The sequence below is a fragment of the Hemitrygon akajei genome, chromosome 14, assembly GCF_048418815.1.
Source record: "Hemitrygon akajei chromosome 14, sHemAka1.3, whole genome shotgun sequence".
NCBI lineage: Eukaryota > Metazoa > Chordata > Chondrichthyes > Myliobatiformes > Dasyatidae > Hemitrygon > Hemitrygon akajei.
In genome coordinates this window covers 92,871,749-92,899,080 of record NC_133137.1, presented here as the reverse complement: position 1 = coordinate 92,899,080, position 27,332 = coordinate 92,871,749, and the positions used below count along the sequence as shown (strand labels likewise).

Sequence of the window (27,332 nt, the reverse complement as noted above, 5' to 3'; positions counted from 1 at the left end):
CTAAGTGTACAAGAAAAAAATAATCCCCTAAAGTTGTATCAAGATTATTGATGTTTTCCAATTATTCTGCCAAACCTCTTTGAGCTTGTTCTAGGAAGCCCTGCTGTTCAATTATCTCTTGCTTTTTATTTGGTCTTCATTTAGTCTTCTGTGTTTTCCACTTAATCTCCTCTGTGGAATTAGTCACACAAGCAACCCCGTGGGTTTCTTCATATGACTCTGATTACAGTGTTGTATCGAAATATGAATCTTTTACTTGCAGGTGTTATTGCTTACAATCTAGTCAAGAATCATGGCAAACTTTTCCATGTCCAAGTTCCTCTGCAGCCTCTTTTATTTTGCCACTGTTGAAACTCTTCAACCCAAGAGCTATCGATTTTTATCTTGCCAACAAAATCATAAAAAAGAATCTTGAGTTAAAACATAAAATGCAAGAAATACTCTACAGGTCAGGTTGTTTCAGCATTTTATGAAATATTTATTTTAAATGCAAAGAAATACCAGAGAAAAGTGTACAAATGTAACAATTTTATTGAACACTTACTGCTTAGCTATTTGTTGACTCTGACAATACTGGTTTTCTTGCTTTTTCCAAAGAATGAAATCTGATAGAGTAGCCTTGATCATTATGCACATTCAAGTTTTGTGTAGAGGATATGTTATCTGAAAGGGCATTTAAGAATATTAGCATGGATAGAAGACTGGCAAACAAAGATGTGGCAGATATTCAAGAAAGTGCTTCATTAACAATGAGTACACAATCCCTTATCCGAAATCCTTGGGGCCAGTTGCATTTTGGAATTCAGAATCCCTCCTTATTGGTTCTGCGCCCCCCCCCCCCCCCACGGATACTTATTGGGAGTGCCATAGAGTTCAATGCTGGGTCTGTAGCGATTACATTTAAGAAGTGAATATGCTGTAATCAAATATGTAAATAATACAAAATAAGTTGCTGGGATGGAGTGGCAATGGAGAAAGGCAAGTTGTGAGGGAAATGGGTTACAAAGGGAAATTGATGTTGTCAAAGTAATATGGTGAAGATGGAATTTTCTTGAGTTTGTGTGGAAGAATGATGAAATAGATAATTTAAATGCCGAACTAGGAATTTGGGCTCCTTATTCATGTGATAGAGATGACGTGAATGTATGCAGGTGCAGCAGGCAATTTGGAAAGCTAATGGAATACTGATTTTTATTTCAAGGACTTGGGAGTATAAAAGTACGGAAGTCTTGCTCCAATTGTACTAGGCATTCATTACATCACGTTAAAGTATTGTGCACAATGTCCCTTTAAGATTCACCAGGATGCTTCAAAGAATGTGGAAATATTGAATAGGCTGGGTCTGCACTCATTGGTATTTAAAAGCACAAGGTATAAGCTGATAGAAAGATTGTTCGAATACTTAAGACGGTAAATACTGGGAGGTTTCTACCTGACATGGTAGAGTCTCAAGATCAGAAGGCGTTGTCTCAGAATAACAGTTGCCCGTTTAAGACTAAGATGAGGAAGATGTTTTATAGTATCTAAAGACTTGAGCTACTCAAAGAAGAGAGAGACTTAATTCTTAAGTGAATCAAGTGATACATGGTCAGGATGGGAGTACACTATTGGCTATAATGTTAGTAAATGGTGAGCAAACAGAATGGGATACCCCATTCATAGACTTTTTGGTATTTAGAAAAGTCCTGCTTCAATCCAGTTAAAGTTGTTGAGTTACTGAAAACAATTTTATTTCTTTGGCTTTGCAATGCTCCAAATATGATTGAATATGCCAGGTGAAAAATTTTTGAACCTGGTGAAAACAGAAAGTCATTGAAAGTCTTGGTTTAAGCCAAACTGAAATGTTAACAAAAGTGATTTAAAGATGGTGATCACTTCTACATTATATTTTTTAAAATTACTGGAAGATATTCCAAGTACAGTACTTGAAAATAAGAAATTATTTGTATTTTATGTTCTTACATAATGTGAAACTGTCAATTTTAGGGAGAAAATGGTCTTTCATGGACATTACAATGTAGCATTTATACATGGCTAGGACCTGCGCTTCCGCAAGTGCCATTTCTGAAATTTGACTCCTGGCAGTGCTGGTAATCCAAGCAAGTATCTTCCTGACATGCCCTAATCAGCAAACCTAATTTTTTGCTTTTACTTCATGTATTGCAATAATTGGTGCATGTTAAATAGTTGACAATAGTTACACCTTTTACAACCCAAGTATGGTTGCTTGTTTTAGTTACAAAATATGCAAAGTGGCAGATAATTTCTGGTTTTAAAATCAGAAAGATGTGTGCAGTTGTGTATTGGCAAATATGTAGATTCCCTTGAACTGAAATTATTTGCTTCCTAAAGTTCACAACATTGTTATGTACAAGATGGATGTCAATGTTGCTACCTTCTCTAAGATGCAGATTGTGCTATAACTCCTAAATATGGCACAAGCAGTCCTGTTCTTTTTCTGCAACTTATAACAGAACTTCAGCATCTGTCCATGATGTCTGTACTGACTATAATGCAAATTTAAACTGCACATTTGCTTGCAGGTGGCCTGTGTCCTTACAACAGGTTTCCCATGTTTTTCCTATCATCAGCCAGGAAAAATAATAATGTTCCCCCACACAACAGCTGCTGTTGACCTGAGCATTTTCTATATTTTCTGGTTTTTTTTAAGATTTCCAGTCTCTGGATTTTGCTATATGTGGCCGTCTTATTGGCACAACCAAAGCTTGTAGGTAGCAGGAATGCCAATCTGAATTTTATAATTAAAGTATATCCCTAAGAAGGAAATATATACTCTAGATAACTGAACTATCATGCTTATGTAAATATATACTGTTTGTTTTCAACTTAACATGTTAAAGGAAGAATTTCAGTTGCATAAAACACAAACGGCTTTTGCTTAGAACAAATAGCAGGTGCGGTGGCAACCTGTCATTAATTTACAGGGTGTTTATATAAAAACATTCACATTTACTTTTATAACCACGATGACATCACAATGCACGGGTGAGATTGTTATAAGGAATAACATTTGAAGTCCTATGGAGTTATTTTGACATAAAAGGATGAATATATCACGATTTACCCATGCTTTAGTACCAACAGCAAATGCTGGGAATAATCTGCAGGGCAAACTACGTCCCTGTAGGAGAAACGGAGGCGATGACTTTCTATCGAACAGAGCTGTTCGCCCTGACAGTTTCTTCCAGCAATTTCCGTTTTTTTTTGTTGGATGTCTTGATTGTCGCAGGTTTCCTTTTGCTCCTATTCCAGCTATTTCAATTAATAGCCACATGATGGAGCAGTTTCTAGGCCGGAAATGAAGAGTTCACTCTGCGTTAGTTTTCATCAGTCTTGCCTCATAGAATAAGTATTGTACCCTAAATCAACAATCGCTCCGATTACTAACAGCCAAAGGGGTATAAAAATAAAACTGAGCTTCATTTGTGCAAATTGCTCCAATCTTGCGCACACCGCCAGCTGAAAACCTAATTTAAGCAGCATAGCACATAAGTACCAAACCTCCTTCTTTAGGTTGGTACCATTCCTATCGTAGCCGGATTTACATCTTCCTATTATCTTTACAATTAACATGATTAAAAGAATAGCATCAAAAATCCAGAGCGGAATAAAGATGAGGAACCAGTTCCACGGAGCTTTATCATCCAGTTTCAGCACCAACACAATTAGGAAAAGCAGGGTGAAGAGCCAGGTCATCAGAACCCTCTGCGCTAATGACATTCTCATCTAAGAAGATGAAGCCACAATGCTCGCCACTCGGTGGTTTGTTCAGAATATTTCAAGAAACTCTTGCAAAAGGTAATCCGTTATGAAAATAAGTTAGTTGCATTTCATTTCAATTTACGACTGCGCCATTCGCTCTTTTGATGTAACACGTGCACGTCCGTTTTATTATTGATGTTACTACTTTGATAGAAGAACACCGACTTTATTCACGTGGAGCGTTCTCAAGTCATTCTCGGCCTTTCTTGTTACGATATACTGTGCGATTCAGAATCTGGTAAACAACCTTCCATCAGCGATCTCGGATCTCTGCCCGCTTCCAGCAGGCGAACACTCGGCTTAGGTGCCCGCTTAAATTCCGTTCCAAACGCTTTCTCTTGGCCCTTTGCTTTGCCTCGCTTCGGTTCGTTTTTGATTTGCTTTCACTTTCCCTTCAAACCCGTTATCCTGCTGAAAAAGAGCAATTCATGCCCCTTTAATAAGACCAGAGCTCCGCCTATATGCTCTGATCTGATTAGTGCTTTATATTGTTGTCATCGGTGTACCCAGTTCGAATTGTGCAGTTACATTGTCAATCACCAGTGTGACACACTTCCGGAATCACTGACACGACGGTTCCAAGTATATCCAGCGCTTTGTAGAATGGTGCACTTTGATGCATATAAATCAGTTCTCGTAGTTTTAGCCTCATAATTTCAGCCCTCTAAGATATCTGATTTATGAAAAGATGTTTCAGAGCCGGTAACAGTCCAATGAGGACCGTCAGTGACTGAAGAGCAAATTGAATTGAATTATCTGACAGCTGTACTGATGTTAAATCATCTGACTGTCCTGCATAGTTCTTTAAGTGGAAGAACTGCAGTAGATAAAATGGCTTCTGTAATGGAATGGAATAACTGAGATATAGAGCAGGCAAAGACATTACATCAGCATCCTGAACACACTATTCTCAAGTATTAATCTCGATCTCTAACATCTCCAGTATATGGAAAAATTGAGTCTGTATCATTTAACCATGTATTGTAACTAAGGGACAGGAACGTAATTACTTTCCAGCCACCTGCAACCTCATAAACTCTTGGAAGAAACAAAAAAACTTGTCTAATTAGGTTATAAATACCATTTGGGAAAACTCTCTTTCACCTTATTAATAAATGGTAAAAGAAATCTGTTGATAATAACAGCAGTGAAGGTAGTGTTTAGTTGATAATACAACTACATTAGAAGAAATCTGTTAAATGAAAATTAGAATGTTCTGATCTCTGTACACAAAAATGGTTCCAATTTTTAAAAGGGGGTAAATTTGTTTTAGTTTAAAGAATGTAATTAAATCAAAACATTATGAAGTAGTCACTATAGAAAAGCATACTCCATTCAAAATTGCTATCATGCCCAACCAGCTAGCTTTTAAACATTTTAGCCATGAGTTTCCATCACTGAAATCCACTTTTTTAAATAGATGAACTTTTTTGCATCAACTCTTTTCTAGACTTTTCAACAATTGCCTCAAATCCTAATTAATCTTTACAGGAAAATTTGTATTCCTATTTAGCTTATCTTAGCCACTCAGTTAATCACTTTAGTCACTGCCACTTTGTTATAAGTTTCAATAAATCAAGTACAGCCTCTCCTCTTATAGGCTTACACATATTGTGTCAAGAAACCTTCTTGAACACACCTAACAAACTCCACCCCATCTAAAACCCTTGCTCTAGGGACATGCCAATTGATATTTGGGAAATTAAAATCTCCCACCACGACAACCCTGTTATTATTACACCTTTCCACAATTTGTCGTCCTATCTGCTGTTACTATTGGGTGGTCTATAAAAAACACCCAGTAGTGTTATCGACACCTTCCTGTTCCTAACTTCCATCCACAGAGACTCCGTAGACAATCCCTCCATGTTTTCTTCCTTTTCTACGGCTGTGACACTATCTCTGATCAACAGTGCCACACCCCCACCTCTTTTGCCTCCCTCCCTGTCCTTTCTGAAATATCTAAAGCCTGGCACTCGATGTAACTATTCCTGCCCCTGAGGCATCCAAGTCTCTGTAACGGCCACAACATCATAGCTCCAAGTACTGATCCATGCTCTAAACTCATCCGCTTTGTTCATAATACTCATTGCATTAAAATAGATACATCTCAAACCATTGGTCTGAGTGCGTCCCTTCTCAATCACCTGCCTATCCTCCCTCTCGCACTGTCTCCAAGCTTTCTGTAGTTGTGAGCCAACCGCCTCTTCCTCCATCTCTTCAGTTTGGTTCCCAACCCCCAGCAATCCTAGTTTAAACTCTCCCCATTAGCCTTAGCAAACCTCCCCACCAGGATATTGGTCCCCCAGGGATTCAAGTGCAACCTGTTCTTTTTTTACAGGTCACTCCTGCCCCAAAAGAGGTCCCAATGATCCAGAACTCTGAATCCCTGCCCCCTGCTCCAATCCCTCAGCCACGCATTTATCCTCCACCTCACTCTATTCCTATACTCACTGTCATGTGGCACAGGCAGTAATCCCAAGATGACTACCTTTGTGGTCCTGCTTCTCAACTTCCTTCCTAACTCCCTGTAATCTGCTTTCAGGACCTCCTCTCTTTTCCTGCCTATGTCATTGGTACCAATACGTACCATGACCTCTGGCTGTTCTCCTTCCCACTTCAGGATATCTTGGACACGATCAGAAACATCCCGTACCCTGGCACCTGGGAGGAAAACTACCATCCACGTTTCTTTCCTGCATCTACAGAATCACCTGTTTGACTCCCTAGCTATAGACTCCCCTATCACTGCTGTCATCCTCTTCCTTTCCCTACCCTTTTGAGCCACAGGGCCAGACTCTGTGCCAGAAGCGCAGCCACTGTTGCTTCCCTCATGTAGGCCATCCCCCACCCCAACAGTCCTCAAGCAGGAGTACTTATTGTCAAGGGGTACAGCCACAGTAGTGGTCTCTAGCCTCTGACTCCTGCCCTTCCCTCTCCTGACTGTACTCCTCTGCATAAGAATGATGAAGTAACAGAGAAGTGCAGTATATGTAGCATTTTAGCTAACCAATTCCCAATACACAGATGCATCAAAACATAGCATACATAACTAACCAGTTTTTTTTCTTCCATGGTCTATTAATCATTGTAACCAGCAAAAAACAATGAACACAAGATGTCTGCCTGCTATAAATTCAGACCTTCATATTTGACTGCTGTGCTAGGTGCTTAATTGAAATATTTCTTTCATTTTTTTCAATCCAGTATAATTAAGTATAGGCAACACATTCCTTGCCTCCACATGAATTAAGAGAAATTTTCTTTATTTCTTCTATACTTGTAATGATATAAAGTGATGACAAGTCCTTCACTAATCATGCTGTGAATCCTTAAAGTACCTACAAAAACCAAATACATTTTTGAGTTTATGCTGTTCCAAAGTACTTATAGGCAATAAATTATATTGATTAATTTAAGTATGGCAAGACTACAGCCCCCAATTTACATAATCAGCAGTTAGTCTGGGAAAACAGCAACTTCTGTAGTGCAGTACTCTCTCAGTACTGCATTGTAGCACCAGCCTGGACGAAGTGCTCAAGTCCGTAAGAGCGTTCATAAAATTCTAACTCAGGCAAAACTGAAACTAATTTTTTTGTTCTTACATTCATCATCATAGTTTTCAGCATCTTCCTAATTATTGATATGAGATTAATAAATCAGTAGTTTCCTATTTTCTTAAATAACGGGATTATAATGATTTACCCCAAATCCACAAGAGCAATTCCAGATTCTATAGAACTTTGAAAATTAACAAGAGTCTCTGTTATCTCTGATGCCAACAGATTCTTTGGTACTTTTTTTTTGACAAGCAATGGGTTATTCCAGTTCCTCAAGCTTTGCTGCACTATTTCTGAGAAGGAAAGGCAGAATTCTAAGGAAACATTAAATAAGTTCTAATAACTTACAGTCTTGACCTTGACATGGATAGGTCCATCAACCAAGATGTTAAGAATAACTTTCTAAATCAGGACAATTAAACAATAGAGAGTTAATGTAAGAGAAATGGGGCTTACCAGTTTGTATAACAAAATCTAGTTAAATTGACCCTGAGCAGGGAGGATGATGGTCCGAAGTGAGTGAACAGATTTTTTTAAGGCTAACATGATGGTTTCTTCCTAGCAATTCTTTTCGGGGATGCCTCAGGAACCTTTTGGGGATTTCAAGTAGACTGAAAAAAGAAGCTTTACAGTTAAGATAATTGCTAAGCATGGAGCTAAGTAAAGGTAATATTATCTAGGCACTTATTAAAATCATTTGCAAAGGATGATGTTAATTGTACCAAAACCTAGATGATGTGGTACAGCTAAGAGGTCTGTTTCAGTGCTGAAACCAAGCTGGGTAGGTGAAAGAGAGCTACTGGAGGAATAGAAATAAAATCAAAAGATGACAAGCTTCTTGCATGTAGTAGGAATGGGAAAAAAATGGGGGATCGAGAGCAACATTCTCCCTAATTTTTTTACAACTGTATAGACCAACCATTGCTCTGAGCAGGAAAATTTTACATGGCCTAGGGACTGCGGTGCTTTTAATGTTTTTTTTGTAACATGCACATCGAACATACACAAATCCCAAATCCCAACACAAGTAACTGATGTTAGGCAGTCAAAACAACTGAAAGGCACAATGGAAAACTATGATGAAATGACTTGATGGTGTTGGCGTTCAGCGGGCCAGCGGTTTATGAACAATGAGCTACCAATTTCCGTTTGGTGTTTATTGTTACAATATGTAACAGTATTGTAACTTGAAAGACTGACAATATAAATACACTGAAGCTCTCAAATGCTTCAAAGTAAAGGTTGTGGTATGTTCCATATTTAGAAAATATATGGATTACTGTATATTCATTGACAAAATTACAGAGTATTTCTCAATTATATTAGCGTAGGTTTCAGAATTATATTAGCATAATTTCAAAATTATATTAACACTATGTAAAAGAAAATTGCAGCTATATGGCAACAAAGGCTATGTGTGTGAGAGCATTTCAGCTACTCTACAGCCGCACAACCATGCACCTTGGAGGGAACAGTGAAAGAGTCTGTTTTGAGGAGCTAACGGACAAGAGGATAAAAGAAGATACAGCACAAGATGAGGGGAGGATCATTTACGGTGTCAAATTATAGTGAGAATAGAGTCATGGAAACAGTTACTAAGTTTGAAATATAAACAGAAACTTCTTGAAACATTGAGACTCCCAAACAATTTCCCTGAAACATTAGTGCAATTTCTCTTTCCACAGGTATTATAAGATTTTTAAAATTTCAAACCTTTTTAATATTGCTGTCTTTTGTGTATCATCTGTTAGGTTTCATTGACTTACATTGTTTGGTTCAGAGTTACTACTTTCAATAAAAGATGAGCTTTTGTTAAGCTGCTTTTTTCCTGTTCTGTAACAACACAAGACTCTCGAGGTACTACACTATTGAGTCCAAGGAATTAGATCTCATAATACTAGAGGGGACTTCCTGCAGGGTTCATCCAGTGAGACATTATGGGTTGAGCTCAGGAATAAAAATGGTGTAGTCACTAGCATGGATTTATACTATACATTTCCCAATAGCCTGTGTGAGACAGAGGAACAGATATACTCAGTAGCCACTTTATTAGGCACACCTGTACACCTGCTTGTTAATGCAAATATCTAGTGAGTCGATCATGTTGCCAACTCAATGCATAAAAGCTTGCCGACATGGTAAAGAGGTTCAGGGCAGGGTGGTTTGAATATCTCAGAAACTGCTGAATCCCTGGGGATTTTCACACACAACAGACTAGACTTTATAGAGAATGGTATGAAAAATGAAAAATAAAAATCCAGCGAGTGGCATTTCTGTGGGCAAAAATGATTGTGTTCAGAGGAGAAGGTTCAGGCTGGTTCCAGCTGACGGGAAGGGGACAGTAACTCAAATAACCACCTGTTATAACAGTGGCGTGCAGAACAGCATCTCTAAATGCACAACACATTAACTCTTGAAACGGATAGGCTACAACAGCAGAAGTCCATAAACATACACTCAGTGGCCACTTCATTAGATACAGGAGGTACCTAATAAAGTAGAGACTGAGAATATGTCAGATTATGGATGGAAGTAAAAGGAATAGGGTAGTTGCAGTAAGTGACTTCAATTTCCTCAATATTGCCTGTCACTCCTTTAGTGCTAGAGGGTCAGAGTTTCATAGTCATGTCAACCACCCTGACTTCTTACAAGTAGGTTCAGTATGTGGCTGAATAGTTTGATTATTTATTTTCATTACTTCCAAATACTTGCATCATTACTTAAAGAATTTCCCACATTTTCTACATTTTTCTAGAGAAACCACACCTCCAACTATGAGAAATGTTATCATTTACCCTAAATCCTGTAATTATCGCCTCAGTTGTTTTGATATAGAGAGTGGCGTTGCATGGCTGGAGTAGATATTTGGTTTATTTAGTCTATTTTACATGTCTACCATCATCTAAGCATTAAATCTTTGATTTATATTAAGGTTATTTATTTGAGTTAATACAGAAGATTGTTTTACTCAGTAAAATATTTATGTAGAAGAATCTGGCCTTTTGACCCAGTTTGACTCATGTCACTATTCATGTTGCTGGTGAGATTTTTCTCCCATAAAATTCATCTATCCTTTCTGCACTTCTTTTTAATCCCTCTGTTCCTGTCTCTTTCATAGTGTCCTCCAAATTCAACTATCCTATCCATTTCCACTTGTCCATTTGATATTGCATCCCACACTGAATTGTCAAGTCAGAAAGTGTTCTCAAGTCTTTTGGGCTTGTATTCATAATGTCCTGACTCAAAATGGCAAGAATGTTACCACTGAACCAAGGCTGTTGCTTGAAGTAGAGAAACATGCAAGGGTGAAACTTGTGTGAAGAATGCCAATGTGAATACAGATGTTTGGAGAAGAAAATTCTCTGTAAAAGGGCAAGGAATTGAACAGAATGCTGTATCTCTTGAACCATGTATAGATGAATGGAATGCCTTTGTCAGTTTCAACATTATGTTAAAAAGAATGACTATTAAAATAATTTCTGTTAAGTTTCAGTCATGGGAAAACAAAATATTATTTTAATTTGTTTCAGTCTAACCTTTTTATTCACAATGAATATTGTTATTTTGTAAAATTCATGTAATATTTTGGTTTTATTGTAAAAATCCTAAAATATTTCAGAGGAATATTGTTAAAATATATTAGTAGTGCACATTTTTCATTTCAAAGATGCATATTTTAGCTTCATAATTAATGGCCTTATATTAGTATTCCTCTAATGTAAAATATTGTGTATACCTAAATTTGATTAGTTCCTTTCTTTAGTCAAGAGTTACTACAGTTAGCACCAATTATTTTATAACTGTTGGTCAGATTTTGCTATTTTTGTCATTGGCATATGTAACAAACAGTAATTTATTAACCAATGTAAAAAAATAAACAGTTATATAATTCTCCACATAATTAAGGACAGAGTGAAACAGGAACCTATAGGACAGTTGGTCTAACATTTGCCGAAAGGAGAATGCTGGAATCCATTATAACCAACTTGTGGCAGGGTCACAATGGTTGCAGATGCTGGAATCTGGAGCAACAGACAATCTGCTGGAGGAGATCAAGCTATAAACAGCTTCCATGGGAGGAATGATTGACGTTTTGGATTGAAAGCCTGCATCAGGATGTGGTATGCTTCACAATCAGAGGAGGTATTAAACAAAGACCATCTGCTTGCTTAGGTGGGCTTTAAAGATTCTGCAGCATTATTTCAATGAAGAATTGGTGAAATATCCTGGTATCCAATCAAAAGTTACCTCTCAAGGAGCTTCTAAATCAGATGTCAATTAATTTATTTAGTGTTTGTCATGAGACCTTGCTTTGAAAAAACCACCTGTTTAAATTTGCCACATTACTGCTGTACCTAACATCTAAAGCAACTCTTGAATTTGAGAACATTCCTATTAAATATGATCGAACTGGGACTCTTTTCATTTGTTCAGGCTCAAATTCTTCTTTCATGGTATTCTTTCTTCCTCCTCATTCCCTTTCAATAAAGGCTTCCTTCTCATTTCTATAATATGTGGTACTACCAGTCTTCTTTTCTCATCCCTTTTCTCTCCCCTGCCCTAAAAGCTCCTGCATCAGTAGCCACATATGTTCAGTTTCTGATCCTCCCTGTGTTAGGAACATTCAGTTTATGGACACCTACACGTATGAACAGACTTTGAGAGATCGGAGGAATTAATTTATCAGCTTCTGCAGAGCTGGTGGTGCCTTGCTGTGCAGGAACAGGACATTTCTGCTTGCCTTCTTTCCTCGCTATATCCCCCTGAACCACACCTGTTGGGGGTTGAGTCAAGCTGAGCAGAGCTTGGAGCACTTTCCGCATGCTCACAGTCTCATATCCCTGTAATGCTCTCTTACTCACTGTTTTTGATCATTTCCAACACATGAACAGTTCTCAGCTACCAGTCATAACCTGGGAATTTCCTGTAGCAGGAAAGTGTTTATAATATGCGATGCTATGGCGCCTGTTCTTATTGGAGCACCAAGATAGAATATTGCAGATCCTTGTTAAAAGCACAAAATGGTGGAAACTCTTAATAATCCCAACTGCATCAAATGGAGTCTAATCTGCCTATATGCACTATTTTAAGTCTTTATTTCAATCCCCTGGAATTCATTGTAGATTGCATTGATTTGGTGCTGCCTGTTGTTTTTGTAGTAAGGTGTAATGCAATATATAGCCAATCTACCAGGCAGGTAACCTGCCTTAATAAAATATACAATTAATTTGATAAACTACACCAAGAAATTAAATACCTTTCTACAGTACATGAAATAACTAATCAGATCCTGTACTGTAAAAATCAAGTAGGCAAAAATGTAATTGCATAATACAAATGCAAATTATGGACTAGCAAACCCTACAATAATGCAGACAAAAATCAATGGACATCGAGGGGGAAATGTGCCCATGGTTAGTCTTATCTGGTACCAAGAAAAATGGCAGTCAGTCATTCTAACCCAGGACATCTCTGCAGGAACTCCCGAACTACTTTATCAATGATCAAAATCTGAGATGGGGATGCTTGCTGATATTTGAGTTTGATGTCTTCATCCATCTGTCATCACATCCATCATGCAGGAGAACACATTAGCTTTCCTCTGCTTTTCCAAAAAGCTGCCTTATTAGTAAATACAAAATTGAAAAAAAAAGTCTATCCATGCATTGCTTTAAGTATTCTGTTCCAAAAGCAAAACTTGAAAGCTCTAGAATGTATATATTCACAGATTACTTAAAATTGTCACTCCTCGAGTTCCATAGTGCGCCTTAGAACAGTAACTTGATCCTTGTTTTGCTTAAGTCCAGCAGCACCAACAAGAGTAAAAGCAATCATCACTAAGATAAGCCTCAATCACCCATGCTGTATATTTGATCTAGAGACATGTATGTTCTATTATTAATATGGTGAAGGAATCCTAACGTTCCTCTGCGTGCTCACAAACTATCAAGTTCTACTTGCCTGATATATCCAGTCATTTGAATAACTTAGCTTTATTTGGTTTTCTCTACTTTATAGTGGTGGATGCTGAAGGAACCTATGTCATATCTCTTCATTAAAATGTTCAAACTTGGCCTCAAGTCTCTTGCAGATGTCAACCTTCTTATTTAGTGCAAACACCACCCACTTACTTTTCTCAGCATAGCATTGAAGGCTGTTTACTTAAAACCATAGTGGATGGAGCCACCGATATTTCTTGATCAAGAAGTTGCAGTCACACTGACCACACTGGTAGAGCTGTGTTGAACAGCACAGTAATATAAATATCGTGTCAATAAGAGCTGGCCAGAGATTTGGCATATTGAGGTGAGTAATCCATCTTGTGACACCCCAAAGCTTTTCCAATGTCTATAAAGTGCAAGTCAGCAGTATGATGTAACAACCTTCACTTGCTGGGATGACCGCAGCTTCAACAGCACTCAAGAAGCTAAATACCACCCAGGACAATGCAACTCATTGGATTGATACCTCACTAGACATTTATTCTCTCCACCATAGGCATACATTGACTGCAGTTTGCATCCACCGAATGTACATTGTAGCTAAATTAATACAAAGCTTCCCCCCCAAACATGGAACCTCCATCAGCAAGCGAGACAAAAAGTTCAGACTCATGGAAATGCCACCACTTCTAGGTTCCTCTCCCCTCCAGGTCAGATTTCATCACGACTTGGAAATATTTCAACATGCCTTAGCTGACACTGCATCTAAATCCCAGAACTCCCTCCTCAAGATTATTGTGGGACTATGCTCATGTGAAGTTTAGTATTCAATATTCAACGTCCAACTTGTCAAGGGCAATCGGGAAGCCTTGCCTATAACATCCAGATTCCCAAATTGAATAAATTGAGAAAAATGGTATGTTGGTGTCAGTTAACATCATGTTGCAGTTGATCAGTTAGGGGATGGCATTTGTTGCGCAGTGACCATTCTATTTGAAGTTTTACGGTAACGCATCCGGCTACTGTACTTGCGCTGCTGGAGTGTCTGATCGCTTGCCGTATTCTGTTATGTTGACAGTACGTTTTAGTAGGACAGGTATTCTGTCTTATTAATAGAACACGTATTCGGTTTGAAGGGTTTATTCTGTGAATTGCTAGAAATGGGAAATTGGTATTTGGCTAAATTTTGAAAAATTATGGTAGTTTGGCTAACTCATTTTTGGAGTGTTAGAGTAAGTAGATGTACACTCGGGGTCTTGCAGTAGTTTATTTTAGCTTTCTTTCTAGGTGTATTACGGTGCGTTCGGTAGATATCTGGTGCTGTGCGGTGTGTTCACTTTTTGGTGTATTGCGGTATGGATTATTATGCATATTTTGTGTATTGTGGGTAACTCGCCGTACATTCGGTGTAGTGCAATATGGAGTTTTAGGGATGAAATCGGCTAAGTACGCTACACATCTGGCATATTGCTATTGACTTTCTATATACTGGGTTTATTACAGCATGCTTTCTGTGTATTGAGGTGGGCATGCTAAGTCTTCGGTCTGTTACGGTAGGGATGCCATATGCTTGATGGGAGGAACGGTGGTGTACGGTGCTCGAGTTGCGGTGGGGTGGACGAGGGGTGCTGTATATTCGGTGTATTGCGGTGGGGTGGAGTATTCGGGGTATTGCGGTATGTGGAGCGGGTTGTGGGGGTCGCTGTATTGGGTGTAATACGGGCCGGGATGCGGCCCCCGTGGTATTACGGTAGGTTGGCGCTCGTCTGGCGGGTGGATGGGAAAGGCTGTTGCTCGGCGAGCTCGGCAGCCAGCGTCGCGCTCAGAACCAGACTATTAAAAAAAAAGCAAAGAAATCTGAGAAATCGACTGCAATCAGCGTTTTGAGGAGAGGCGGGCGAGGAGAGCCTGTGTAGAAATGGGAACGACCGCGGAAATTTAATATGCTGGTGAGTGATAACTTCGTGAGGGGGCTTGGAAGAATCATTTTTTTTTAAGGGAAAAAAAGAATAAGGGTGGTTTTGGACAACTATCGTCGCTGAGCTGTAAATGATGTGGATTAGAAATGGACGAAAGCGCTAGGATTTGCTAATGCTGGAAATAATGAAGATGTGGCTGGATAGGGCAAATTTGTTTGAATTTAAGCTAACCATCATGCCGCGCTGTTCTCTGGAAATAACAGCTCTCTCCTCGAGGTTCACCACAGTCTGATTCTTAAAGTCTTGTTCCTGTGAGGGGCCTATCGATTCAATCTGCCGGGCTGAAGATGCATTTTGTTGAATAGAGTTTTAACGTTGCCTTGTTGATGTGATGGATGTCGGCTCGTATTCAGTGGGCTGTTCGAAAGGAATAAATAACGTACTATTGCAGTTTTGACAGTGGTGGTGCTTCATTCTTTTTTTTTTCTTCAGTAATTCAGTTGTGTAAAGAAAATTGCAAAGGGATTGGAAAGGAAGTTACCAATTTTTAAGCTAACTCCGGGAAGCATCGTCCAGGAATTCAATAAATCCGTAAACCCCAGTAAAGAAAGTATTCCTTTTTTTTTTCTTGCTGTATCAATAACTTTCTGTTTTTGCAAATCGTATATTGCAGACATCTGTCCTCCTACTTGATAATAAATGAACATCTAATCTTTCACTGATTTAACCGCGACTGAAATTAGTTGTTTAGCAAGTCTTGATGCACTTGTCAATACTTTGGTCTTCATGTGGGTGACCTTGGATTATCAGTGTGCAGCATCCACAAGCATTTTTGAGGCCTTGCATTGGTATGACATGGCACACTGTGTATAACTTGTTCTTCAGATGCCCTCTGTTTTATCTTTGGTTTACCTATGTCATTTTGAGGTATCCCAGCGATAATTCCTAGTATTTTCCCTTATAGAGACCATTCAACTAATAATACTGAATAATGAGGTAATTTTTGTTTTTATTACAATAGGTAACAAACCAATTAGATCTGCGGCCCAGGTTATAAGTTCAAATTGAGACATAAGAGACTGCAGATGCTGGAACCTTGAGTAACTCAGTGGGTCGAACAGCATCTACGAGGGGAAGGGAATCTGATAAGTAACCTTACTCTACAGTGCGTTTCTCCTACTTCAAATTGGAAAATATTGTGGGCATGCTGTGGTGACGCCAGAATGTATGGCGATACAAGCAGGCTACCTGCAACCCATCCTCGGGTGGGTTGGCTGTTAACTCAAATCATGCATTTTTTGAACGTATGCTCAAAGGTACATGTGATTAATTGGAATCTAAATCTGAATTCATTGTGGTACAGGAAGCATGACTTTTCATTTTCTGAGTGTTGGCATTGAAAGTCATCTACATATTATCGAATAGACAAAGGTTCTCTGTTGATTAGGCACGTGAAAAGAACCTGCATGTTTCTGTTCCATTTCTTTTTACCTCTTCAACTTGTTAACATGGTTCATGCACTGCTTCCATTGGGCCTATTCCCAGTAAGATGTTGCCCACCAGTATGCTTCATAGTTTGAATGTTAGCTGATTGTATTAATGGATCTTTCTAGGGAAACTGCCCATTCATCTTTGGATTTGCCCTTTCCTCCATGAAACTTGCTGGTGTTTGCCTTCTCCTTAAAACAAAACATTGACTATTCTGTTTTTGCAAATTGCTGGCCTATTCTCATTTTTTCCTCTTGGTGTGTTTAAGTGTATTGCATCATCTTTTGATTTCTGCCCATATTTCTTGAAATAATCATATTTAGCATTTCTGAAGCACTATCTCTCCAATCTGGAATCTGCCCCTGTAGCCCTCTGAAATGACCTTTATCGAAGTGGTTGCTGACATTATGATAAATGTAAACTCTCCCTCTTTGGGATAATTTATCTGTGTGCCTTTGATATGATTGACCACACTGTCTCACCATCCAATTGAGACAGCTACATGCAGCAGGCTGCATTCTTATCTGTCCAGTAAAGCCACAGGATATTTTGAAATGGGTTCTTTTAGTATTCTTGCACCACATCCTCTGCCAAGGATCTGTTTTTGGTGGCCTCCTATTTCTCAGTAATGGCTATAATTTGAGAAAGTACAGAAACTGATTCTGTGGTTTTAGGACATGTGCTGACCGCACACAGATATTTGCCACCAGCATCCTTGATTATTCTCCAGTGATTCTAAATTGTCAGCTTGATTGCCCATTTTTCATTACTAAATATTGAAAAGACAAGCGTTAGTCTTCAGTCCTTTAACTCCATTTATTAGAAATTGACTGAGGGCTTTTCAGGGTAATTGGCTATGGCTCTCAGTCTATTTGTAACCTTGTTGTCTTGTTTATCCTTTGTGCTACTGACTGTGTTAAGCTTTTTTAATCTCTATAATTTTGCCAGATTCTGCATTGACCTTGGATTAAATCATTATACTTGCCTATCCTACTTTTACAATAGTTTGTCTTTTACTATTGCATTGCATTCTTGTCTGGCCTTCCATGTCCAGCATTAATAAATTTGTTATTGGAACCCTGTTACCTACATTGTTTCTTTTGACCTGCCCCATTTTCCCATCACATCCATGCCAAATGATTTTTGTGAATAAGTAATATCTCAATTTTAAAGTTATCCTTTTCAAATTCCTCCATGACTTTGTTGCTCCTATCTTTATAGTTTGCTCCAGTTTCAGACTCGACAAAATATTTGCACTCTTCCAAGAATGGTCTTTTTGAACATCTGGATTTTATGTGTTGTTGCTGATTGTGGTTTCGGCTGCTAAAATCCTGAGCTCAGCCATCCCATCCATAAAGCACTTGATCTCTTTCGAATATCAAATTTTCCGATTTTAGGTAACCCATTTCCCCTTTCCCGCTCCCAGCATCCCACACTGGGTCTTCCTCCATTTTTCCATCCCTCCATCCCTCATTACTAAGAGGCCACCCGCAATTGCCCACATGCCTATCTACTTGTACCTCTTTTCCATTGGTTCACTTTTCTTATTGCAGCCCCCATTTGGTTCCATCTTCCTGTTGTCCTCTTCTTACCCAGTTCACCCATCACCTACCAGCTTCTGCTTTTACCCTCCACTTCACTTGTATATACTGGCTACCCTCTCTCTATACTCCCAGTCATGATGCAGGAACTTGACACAAAATATTGGCCATCCCTTTGCCTCCACAGATGCTGCTTGATCCACTGAGTTCTTCCTGCACTTTTCCTTCAGATTCTGGCACCTGCCGTGTCTTGAGCCTCATTGCTGGTCACTACATTTAATAGACTCCATCTTTAATCTTTATTTTGATGACCCAGCCTTTCATTATCTGCCCTACTGTCTTCGTTTGTCACTAGTTATTGGACACTGAACCCACGTCTGTGTAATATGCTGTAAAATTTTGCTCAGTTAGAAGTGTTGTTATAAGAGAAAAAATATGTTGTGCAAATTGAAGAAAAATATGGGTAATATTACTATTCTTCTTAACAATGAATTTGACTGTGTTATTTGCAGTTGGATTACAACTGCTTTGATGGCTGCATCACAGCCTGGTATGGAAACACCAGAAGATCCCACAAAAAGTAGTGGACACAGCCCAGTCCATCATGGGTAAAGCTCTCCACACCATTGAGCATGTCTACATAAAGTATTGTCCCAGGAAAGCAGCATCCAACACCACTGACCTCCAACACCCAGGTCATGCTCTCTTCTTGCTGCTGCCTTTAGGATGAGGGTACAAGAGCTATAGGACTCACCACCAGGCCCAGGAACATTTATTACCCTTCAACAATCAGGCTCTTGAGCCAGTGGGGATAACTTCATTGAACTCCACTTACCCCATCATTGAGATGTTCCCACAACCCATGGACTCAATTTCAGGGACTCTTTATCTCATGTTGTTGAAATTTATTGCTTATTTAATTTTTATTGTTATTTCTTTTTGTATTTGCACAGTTTGTTGTCTTTTGCACACTCGTTGAACACTCAAGTTGGTGCGATCTCTCATTGATTCTATTATGGATTTATTGAGTATGCCCACAAGAAAATAAATATCAGGGTTGTATTCGGTGACATATATGTACTTTGATAATAAATTTACTTTGAACTTCTGAACTTTGATTCTAAAATATCCCAAGGTTCTGTCTTCAACTCCATTCTACTTTTAAGCTGAATTGTACTGGAGAGGCAGCAAATTTTAGGTTGGGGATAGGTGTTATTTGAGAAAAATGGTACTGGAGGCAGGAGTATTATTTAAGTCTTAGATGAATGCTGCATTAAAATTGAGGCTGTGGGCATGCTCCAGTTGCTCTGGGCTCCACGACATTTACTCCACTCTGTGCTGATCTGAGGCTGAGCCCGTGGCCTGCTCCGGCTGCTCCGGGCTTCGAGTCTGAGGACTTACTTTCGTTCTAAATGCTATTTGTTCACTTTTATTGTTAGCACGATGTGTTTTTTTTCTCTCTCTGCCATTGGATGTTGGTCGGTCTTTTTTAAATGGGTTTCGTGTTTTGTGGTTGTCTGCAAGGAGACAAATTGAAAAGTTATATAATGTATACATACTTTGATAATAAATGTACCTTGATCTTTGTACTCTGTCTTGTGAAGAAGTGGGAAGTGTTTTAGGTTGGAAAGGTTAGTAAGACCATCAAGTCTGAAGGACATAAGAATCTAATAACAAGAGTGGTCTGTTTAATTGTTTTGAGTTTATTCCACGTTTCAGTGTAATTATGGTTGATCTATAACCTAACTCTTTATACATACTTTTCCTTGTATCTTTTAGGTTAATTGAAATTTAGAATTTGCATTTAACCCAATATTAATCATCACTTTCAGAAGAGTTCCAATTTTTTGTAATAGATAGATAGATACTTTATTCATCCCCATGGGGAAATTCAACTTTTTTTTCCAATGTCCCATACACTTGTTGTAGCAAAACTAATTACATACAATACTTAACAGTAAAAAATATGATATGCATCTAAATCACTATCTCAAAAAGCATTAATAATAGCTTTTAAAAAGTTCTTAAGTCCTGGCGGTTGAATTGTAAAGCCTAATGGCATTGGGGAGTATTGACCTCTTCATCCTGTCTGAGGAGCATTGCATCGATAGTAACCTGTCGCTGAAACTGCTTCTCTGTCTCTGGATGGTGCTATGTAGAGGATGTTCAGAGTTTTCCATAATTGACCGTAGCCTACTCAGCGCCCTTCGCTCAGCTACCGATGTTAAACTCTCCAGTACTTTGCCCACGACAGAGCCCGCCTTCCTTACCAGCTTATTAAGATGTGAGGCGTCCCTCTTCTTAATGCTTCCTCCCCAACACGCCACCACAAAGAAGAGGGCGCTCTCCACAACTGACCTATAGAACATCTTCAGCATCTCACTACAGACATTGAATGATGCCAACCTTCTAAGGAAGTACAGTCGACTCTGTGCCTTCCTGCACAAGGCAACTGTGTTGATCTGTGTTGAAGTCTATCCTAACATCACATCTGAAAGTCTTGGTTCTACACCAGTGTTTCCCAACCTTTTTTAGCCAACCTTCATACTTGCCAACACCCCTCTTAGGCACAATATACTTTCTGGCACCCCCAGTGTGTAAAAACATATCTACCATATGCTAACATGAGGAAAAAATGGTTCTGCTTTAATATTTTTTTAAATCTTTAAACCAAGCTTACACAGTAACTCTGCGCTGTATAGCAGCTTCAGTATCAATGTTGATCCTTGTCCAAGTGGTTTCTAGTTTTTGTGAGTATGTGGTTCGCTGTACTGAATCCTCTTTCAGCCAGGTAGGAGGATAGAAATGTAATGAAGAGCAGTTTGGCTCTTCTCCAAAGACCCGGAAACTTTGTATGACAGTGTAGCCTTGTACCACAAAAGCCAACATTTTTGAAAAGCTTTTTTCTTCATTCTGAATTTTGATGATTTCTTCTTGCAAGCTCTCTTCCTGTTCTTCCACCTTGCAAAGAAATGGGTTGATTACCCAGTCCAGAATTTCCAGTTAGTTCAAATCCTTGAATTGATTCTGAAAATCCTTCAGTGACTGCAGGTATAAGCAGTACTCTTGCAAATCACTGTCTGTGAAAGAGAGTGCCATACCTCCCATGCAGGGAAACTGTGAGAACATTCTTTTCCCAATGCTTTGCTTAAATATTTCCAATTTTCCATAAAAGTAGACACTGCACTTTTTAGCTGGATTAAATTGAAATTTGCACCCTGCAGTTTCATATTTAGAATGTTCCTTTTGACATACATATCGGCTAGGGATGCCACATCACCACGTAGATCTTGTTTTCCAAGCTCTTGTTGACTTTGAGCAAAAATTCAACACAGTGTCAAAGAGATCAAAGACAATTTTTAAGCTGCAGCCTTTTGACAGCCAACTCATGTCAGTGTGAAGAAGCAAGTGTTCAAACTCTTCATCATTATCTTGGCAATATTGGTGAAATATTCTGCTATTTAATGGATGAGCTTTAATTTTGATGATAGCAGATATTTCAAGTGTCATGCTTGAAAAAAGTTGCTGGCTAAGGATTTTGGCTATGAGATGTTGACTATGAATTACACAGTAGATTGCAAACAACCTTGAATTTTCTTTTTGCATAAATGGCACTAAACCAGTATGGTGACCTGTCATATATGGTGCTCCATCAGTTGCATAAGAAATCGTGTTCCTAACCAGAGTGCTTTTATCCTCAATATACGTTTTGAGCTTGATATAGATTGATCCTCCATATTTAGTTTTATCTTTTTATAAAAAATAATCTCTTCATAAGCTTTCCCATTATTGATAAACTATACATAAGCCAATAGCAATGCCTCATTGCCTCACACAGTTGACTTATCCAGTTGTATCCCAAATTCTGTTTTTTGTAGCTTTGTGCATAGTTGATACTCAATGTCTCCTCATTTTGTCAATATGATGAGCTACAAAGTTAGTACTGGTATCCATTTTGAGAACAGTGCTGAGCACTTCTGATACAGCAGGCATTATTAATCTTTCACAAATCCTATGAGATTTTCCACACTTTGCTATCATTTTGGAAATGTTATAAGAAGCAACGAGACCACTATCAAGGTCATTTTTCGTTTTCTTGGCAAATGACTCGAATGTGCAACACTTTTCAGATGCTCCTTCTTCTTGAACTGAGTAATACCATAAGCAGCCTTTTCAGGGTGTCTTATGGAAGTATTCCTGCAATCTTGATAGTTTCTTGGCTTCATTAGACAGTACAGTATTGCAAATAAGACACATGGGTGTCGCTGATCTGGTGGTATTGGAATAAAAACATACTCCAGGTATGTAAGGTTGTAGTAATGCACTTTCTATAGTTTCGGTTTCTTAGCAGGATTAGAATTCAAGGCTTCATCGCCTTTAGACTCAGAGGGATCGTGCCGTACGTATTTATCCATCATTAATGGGACTAAATTGAAATTTAAAACTAACACAAACTGGGAATGCCTGTTGGATGTTGACATCTACATTGAATTGACACGGTTGGTCATGTCTTGTGTCTCAAGTTAGTGTGCTGCCTACCAGCCCCCCCAAGGATCTTGAATGACCTCCTACGACTTCTATTTCCATTAACGCCCCCTTAGGACATGTGATTGCCCTCATTGGGAATCATTGGTCCACACAGAATGTTTTGACTCTTTGTTTTGTTGTCTCTTTGACCAGTAGAAATAGAGTAGGTGTGGAGAAACCATTAGCTGTATATAGTAAACTGAGAATTTAAATCAAATCACTCACGATTTCCCTTTAATCCAAATGGTAATCCATGGGGGTTTATGGGTGAAGCAAGATTGACAGTGATGACTGTTGCTTTGCCTTTCCAGTAATTCCAAACAATTGGTGTTTCAGACTTTTTTTAAGCAAAAAAGAAATCACGATGTACTGTACCTAACTGTAATATTTGTAAGAGTTAATTGTGGAACTGAACCATCATTAAAAAGAATATTTGGCACTCAGCAAATCTATAGAAATGTCATTTATTTACAAAAGTGCAACCTCTAAATAAGAGAAGATGCACATGATTAGATAACAGCAGGGAGATTGCTGTGCAAGAGGAAACTGAGTGCTCATGAAATTGGCTTCCAGAACTAGGATGCACACTTCTTCATCTTTTCAATTTCAATTAATGTTTTTTTTTTAGAGATTTCTAGATAATTACAAAATTATTTTTAAGAAGCATTCAGGAGCTCAGTCCCCATATTAAATAAGCAATAAGTTCACTAGCGTAAATACTATTGCTAAAATCGATAACCGCATTAGACCTGAATATTCAAGGCTAAGTATTCAAGTCCTGATGAAAGGTCTCTGCCCGAAATGTCAACTGTACTTGTTTCCATAGATACTGTCTGCCCTTCAACATTTTGTGCGTATTTATTCAAGGCTAAAGGTTGCTTAAGAGTTAAGAAAGTAACTTTAGTTACAATGTCATTTATCGCATCTTTAGGCATTGCCTGTACATCATGTTTCTGACAAGCTGGACGATGAATGGCAGTGAAGGAACTGAAAAAACACACTAACAGTGCATCAGATGGAGCACCATATATGACAGTGTTTGTTATTTGCCTTTGGGCAGTGGAGTTGCATCATCAAAGTCAGGGATGCTTAAGTGGGGAAGATGATAAAGGCCTCAATCTAGCTGAAGGCAGTTGTCAGGTCCTATTGAGTTGCCAGCATTTGGACACAAGCAGGGAAATATGTCCTGGACTTCTGTAGCCACTGAAGTCTGAGACAAGTTTAGTGATGGATAACTCCTCATTTATACCTCTACATGGAGTCTACTGGAAGAGCTTGGTCATGTTAAGTTTTCTGAACATTGTTTTGGTGAATTTGCCTCTGATTTATGACAGCTACATCAAGCAGAAGAGAGAGATTCCCCCTCATTTGGGAAGATTCCCAACCATGAAAATAGGAAGAAAAAGATAAATTCAGTTTTTTAAAAACTCATTTAAATGTCAGTTATGCTGGAGTTTCATGAATATGTGTCTTAGTGTCTGTATAGTGCTCTGAGCTGCAATCAAAGTTGGAGAAATACATTGTTATGGGCATAAGCAGAAAGGAATATTCCATAAAGCCACCAAATGTGTAATTGAACTGCAGTAGTAGGTAATTAGCTTTATTAAGTGTAAAAATAAACAGCAAGTCTCTTGCATTTTTAAAGATGTATTGGAATGGGACAAGTCCTTGCACACCCTATTGTTGAGTGTTCAAAAGATGAGAAATTCAGTGATGACCCTTTTAGTAAAGTTTAAATATTAAGGTGCAAATTTTAGTCTTCTAACCTGATGTATTTTTGCCTGCAATTTGGAAAATTGGGTAACTGATTTCATTTTCATCTTGTGGTTTGAGATTCATCTTTACTATTGAACTAAATATACTGTTTTCCAGTGTATGAGCTATTTGCTGTGTTTTCAGTAAGAAGTAGCCAAAACCAACAGTGGAAGGCACTTACAGAACAAGTGTTTGGATCAAAGTTGAGGAAAACCTCCATAACTTCAGGTGATTTATAAGGTTGATCAGGAATACGGTGGCGGAGCTGCAGGCTGTTCAAGCTCACTGATAGCAACTACTATGGCAGTAATCTTGATGGGTTAAACAGCAGGGGAAAGTTTGATAGATTTGATCTTTCAGAATTTTTGATAGGTTTCACTTGGCTTTCAAGATTGAGATACAAATGGTCTCTGATGAATCAAACAAGATGAAAAGGGCTTTTATAGCCATACTATTGAAGTCAAAGGATTTGCAGGAACACTGAGAATATCACAATGGATGAGGTATTTGAGCAGTATGGCATGAGCCATAAAATTTCTGTGAATTTTGCTTTTGGTCTCAATTCCCAGCCAGGTTGGAAAAAGGAACATTTGGAGAGATTTAGATTAAATTAGGTTTAGATTAGTTTATTGTCATATACACCAGGGTGCAATAAAGTTCTTTGCTCCTGTGAAGCTCACAGAGTAAACAGTGTACATGGTAATAAATAAAATAAATACAGCAACAACAAAGGCAGCAGTATAATCTGCAGTGCAAAAGGAAATGTTTAAGTAACAGTAATGCAATAACCAAGGGACATAGAATTAGCAGTTTGAGAATATGGCCGCACCACACGGAATGTGAAAGAAGTGATTAATTCAGAAGTCTTAATATTAGTGGGGAAGAAGCTGTCCTCAAGTTTGCACTTGAATATTCTCCCAGAAAGTAAAGGAGGGAAGATAGAATGGTCAGGGTGGCAGGCATTCTTGACAATTCTAGTAACCTTCCTGAAGCAATGCATTGTGAAAGTGGGCTGGATGGAGGGAAGTGACGAGTCTGCAATAGATTAGGTAGTATTTAATCACTGTTTAATACTGCCTAATCCACTGCAGACTTGTCACTTTCTTTCATCCTGCCCACGTTCACAAGGTCCAGAAGAGAACAGTTGCTGTTAGCAGGCCGAGATGCAACCAACAGGATGCTTTTTATAGAAGTTAAAGAGAATTCTTATAGACAAGTCGAATCTTCTTAAGACATGCTTTAAGTTCCTGGGTATCAACATTTGGAAGATCTGTCCTGGGCCCAGCAATTATTAAGAAGGCATGCCAGTGGGTCTTCGTCTTTAGGAGTTTGAGGAGATTTGGTATAACCCCAACAACTCTTGCAGTGTAGGAGTACTCTTACATACGTACTCTTATGGATGTACAATGTAGAATATTCTGACTGGATGCATCACAGGATTGCAAGAGATGGTAAAGGATTATAAATTTAACTGTGAAGCCACAGCATAACCCTCCCTACCATTGAGAATGTGTGCAAGAGACAGTGCCTCAAGAGCATCCATTATTCATTCATAACATCTATGGTGGCATCCCTTATTTAAGATCCTTGACTTCAGGGAAATGCCCTCTTCTCTTTACTACCATCTGAAGAATCGCACTCAATAATGCCGCACTCCCCTCTGCTGTTAGATTTCTGAACAGTCCATGAACACTACTTCATTATTCCTTTCTTTTTGCATTATTTATTTGCTGTGACTTCCAGTTAATTGGGCCATCGGTTAATTGAGGCAACTGTTTATTTGGGGCAACTTCTAGAGAACAAAAACTAATTTAAAAAATATTTTGGATTTGCTTTGCTTATTTGGGACACTATGCCACTTAATTGGAGTAAGAGATGGTTTTAAAAAATATTTATTTATTTATTGAGACATGGTGTGGAAAAGGCCCTTCTGGTCCTTTGAGCCATGCCTCCAGATTTAACCCGCTGATTTAACCCTAGGCTAATCACAGGGCAGTTTACAATGACCAATTAACCTACCAACCGGAACGTCTTGGGACTGTGGGTGGAAACAGGAGCACTCGAAGGGAACCTCCACGGTCATCGGGAGAACATACAAACTCCTGACAGACAGTGGAGGGAACAGTTGCTGAACAGTTTCTAACTAGCAACAGTCGTGTGGACTTGTGTGGCTGTTAGACATTACACCATGCTGAGAGTGAACAGTTTTTAAATAGCATCAGTTTTATGTGTTTGTGTTCAAAAAGCAGTGTTTTTTTGTCACTGATAGCTGCTGAGAAATAAGCAGTAAGATGATTTGGAACTGTCTTGCTCACTTGTGGTTTCAAGTATTTGGGTTTGGAGATGCCAGAGGCAGCCAGGAGTGAAAATGAAATAATTTCACTACTTAAACAAACTAAAAATAAATGAAGAATTTGAAGCTATCTTGAATGCCACAATGAAAATGAAGATTTGGAGGACACAATTGTTGATAGCTTTGTATGAAGGCTGTACATTATGTACAGTAGGTGTCTGAGCTAATTTTATTTACAGTCGATCATAAGAACACAACAGATGAATTTCTCCATTGACAACTATTAAGAACACAGTTTTATAGTACTGCAGTGGTATTGATAGTGTTCAAACTTGTTCTGATTTCATTTAAATACGTAAGTACATAAATCATTACTCAGTTAAAAGGTAGTTTATCTTTGTTTATACCTTTTATCTATTTCCATGAAACTGGTTACTGGGCTCCGCTTACTTGGGTCGAAATGTACTGGTCCTGATTTTTAACCAGAATCATTTTGTCATTTGCAGTAATTTTATGTCTTTGAA

At 38.5% G+C, this 27,332-nt stretch overlaps 2 protein-coding genes across 3 annotated transcripts in view; one reads left to right on the top strand and one right to left on the bottom strand.

Annotated features, from left to right (window-relative positions):
- Window positions 1-449: 449 nt before the first annotated feature.
- Window positions 450-4,226, bottom strand: LOC140738784 (transmembrane protein 60-like). Its single transcript, XM_073066613.1, has one exon. It carries the CDS (start codon window positions 3,745-3,747, stop codon window positions 3,349-3,351), a length of 399 nt encoding a protein of 132 aa, XP_072922714.1. The 5' UTR covers window positions 3,748-4,226; the 3' UTR covers window positions 450-3,348.
- A 10,124-nt stretch (window positions 4,227-14,350) lies between these two features.
- The window catches only part of LOC140738783 (protein PHTF2-like), a 94,578-nt gene continuing 81,596 nt past the window's right edge, over window positions 14,351-27,332 (top strand). Inside the window, exon 1 of one of the 2 annotated variants that reach the window (XM_073066611.1) lies at window positions 14,351-14,381. The gene's annotated coding sequence lies outside the window, so the exon portion shown is untranslated. Of the gene's footprint in view, window positions 14,382-15,025; window positions 15,235-27,332 lie in introns of those variants that run through there. The other variant, XM_073066610.1, reaches the window with a different exon arrangement.

Bases quoted from the DNA above. Each gene is read 5' to 3' on its own strand.
- LOC140738784 (XM_073066613.1), bottom strand. From the start codon at position 3,747: ATGAGAATGTCATTAGCGCAGAGGGTTCTGATGACCTGGCTCTTCACC.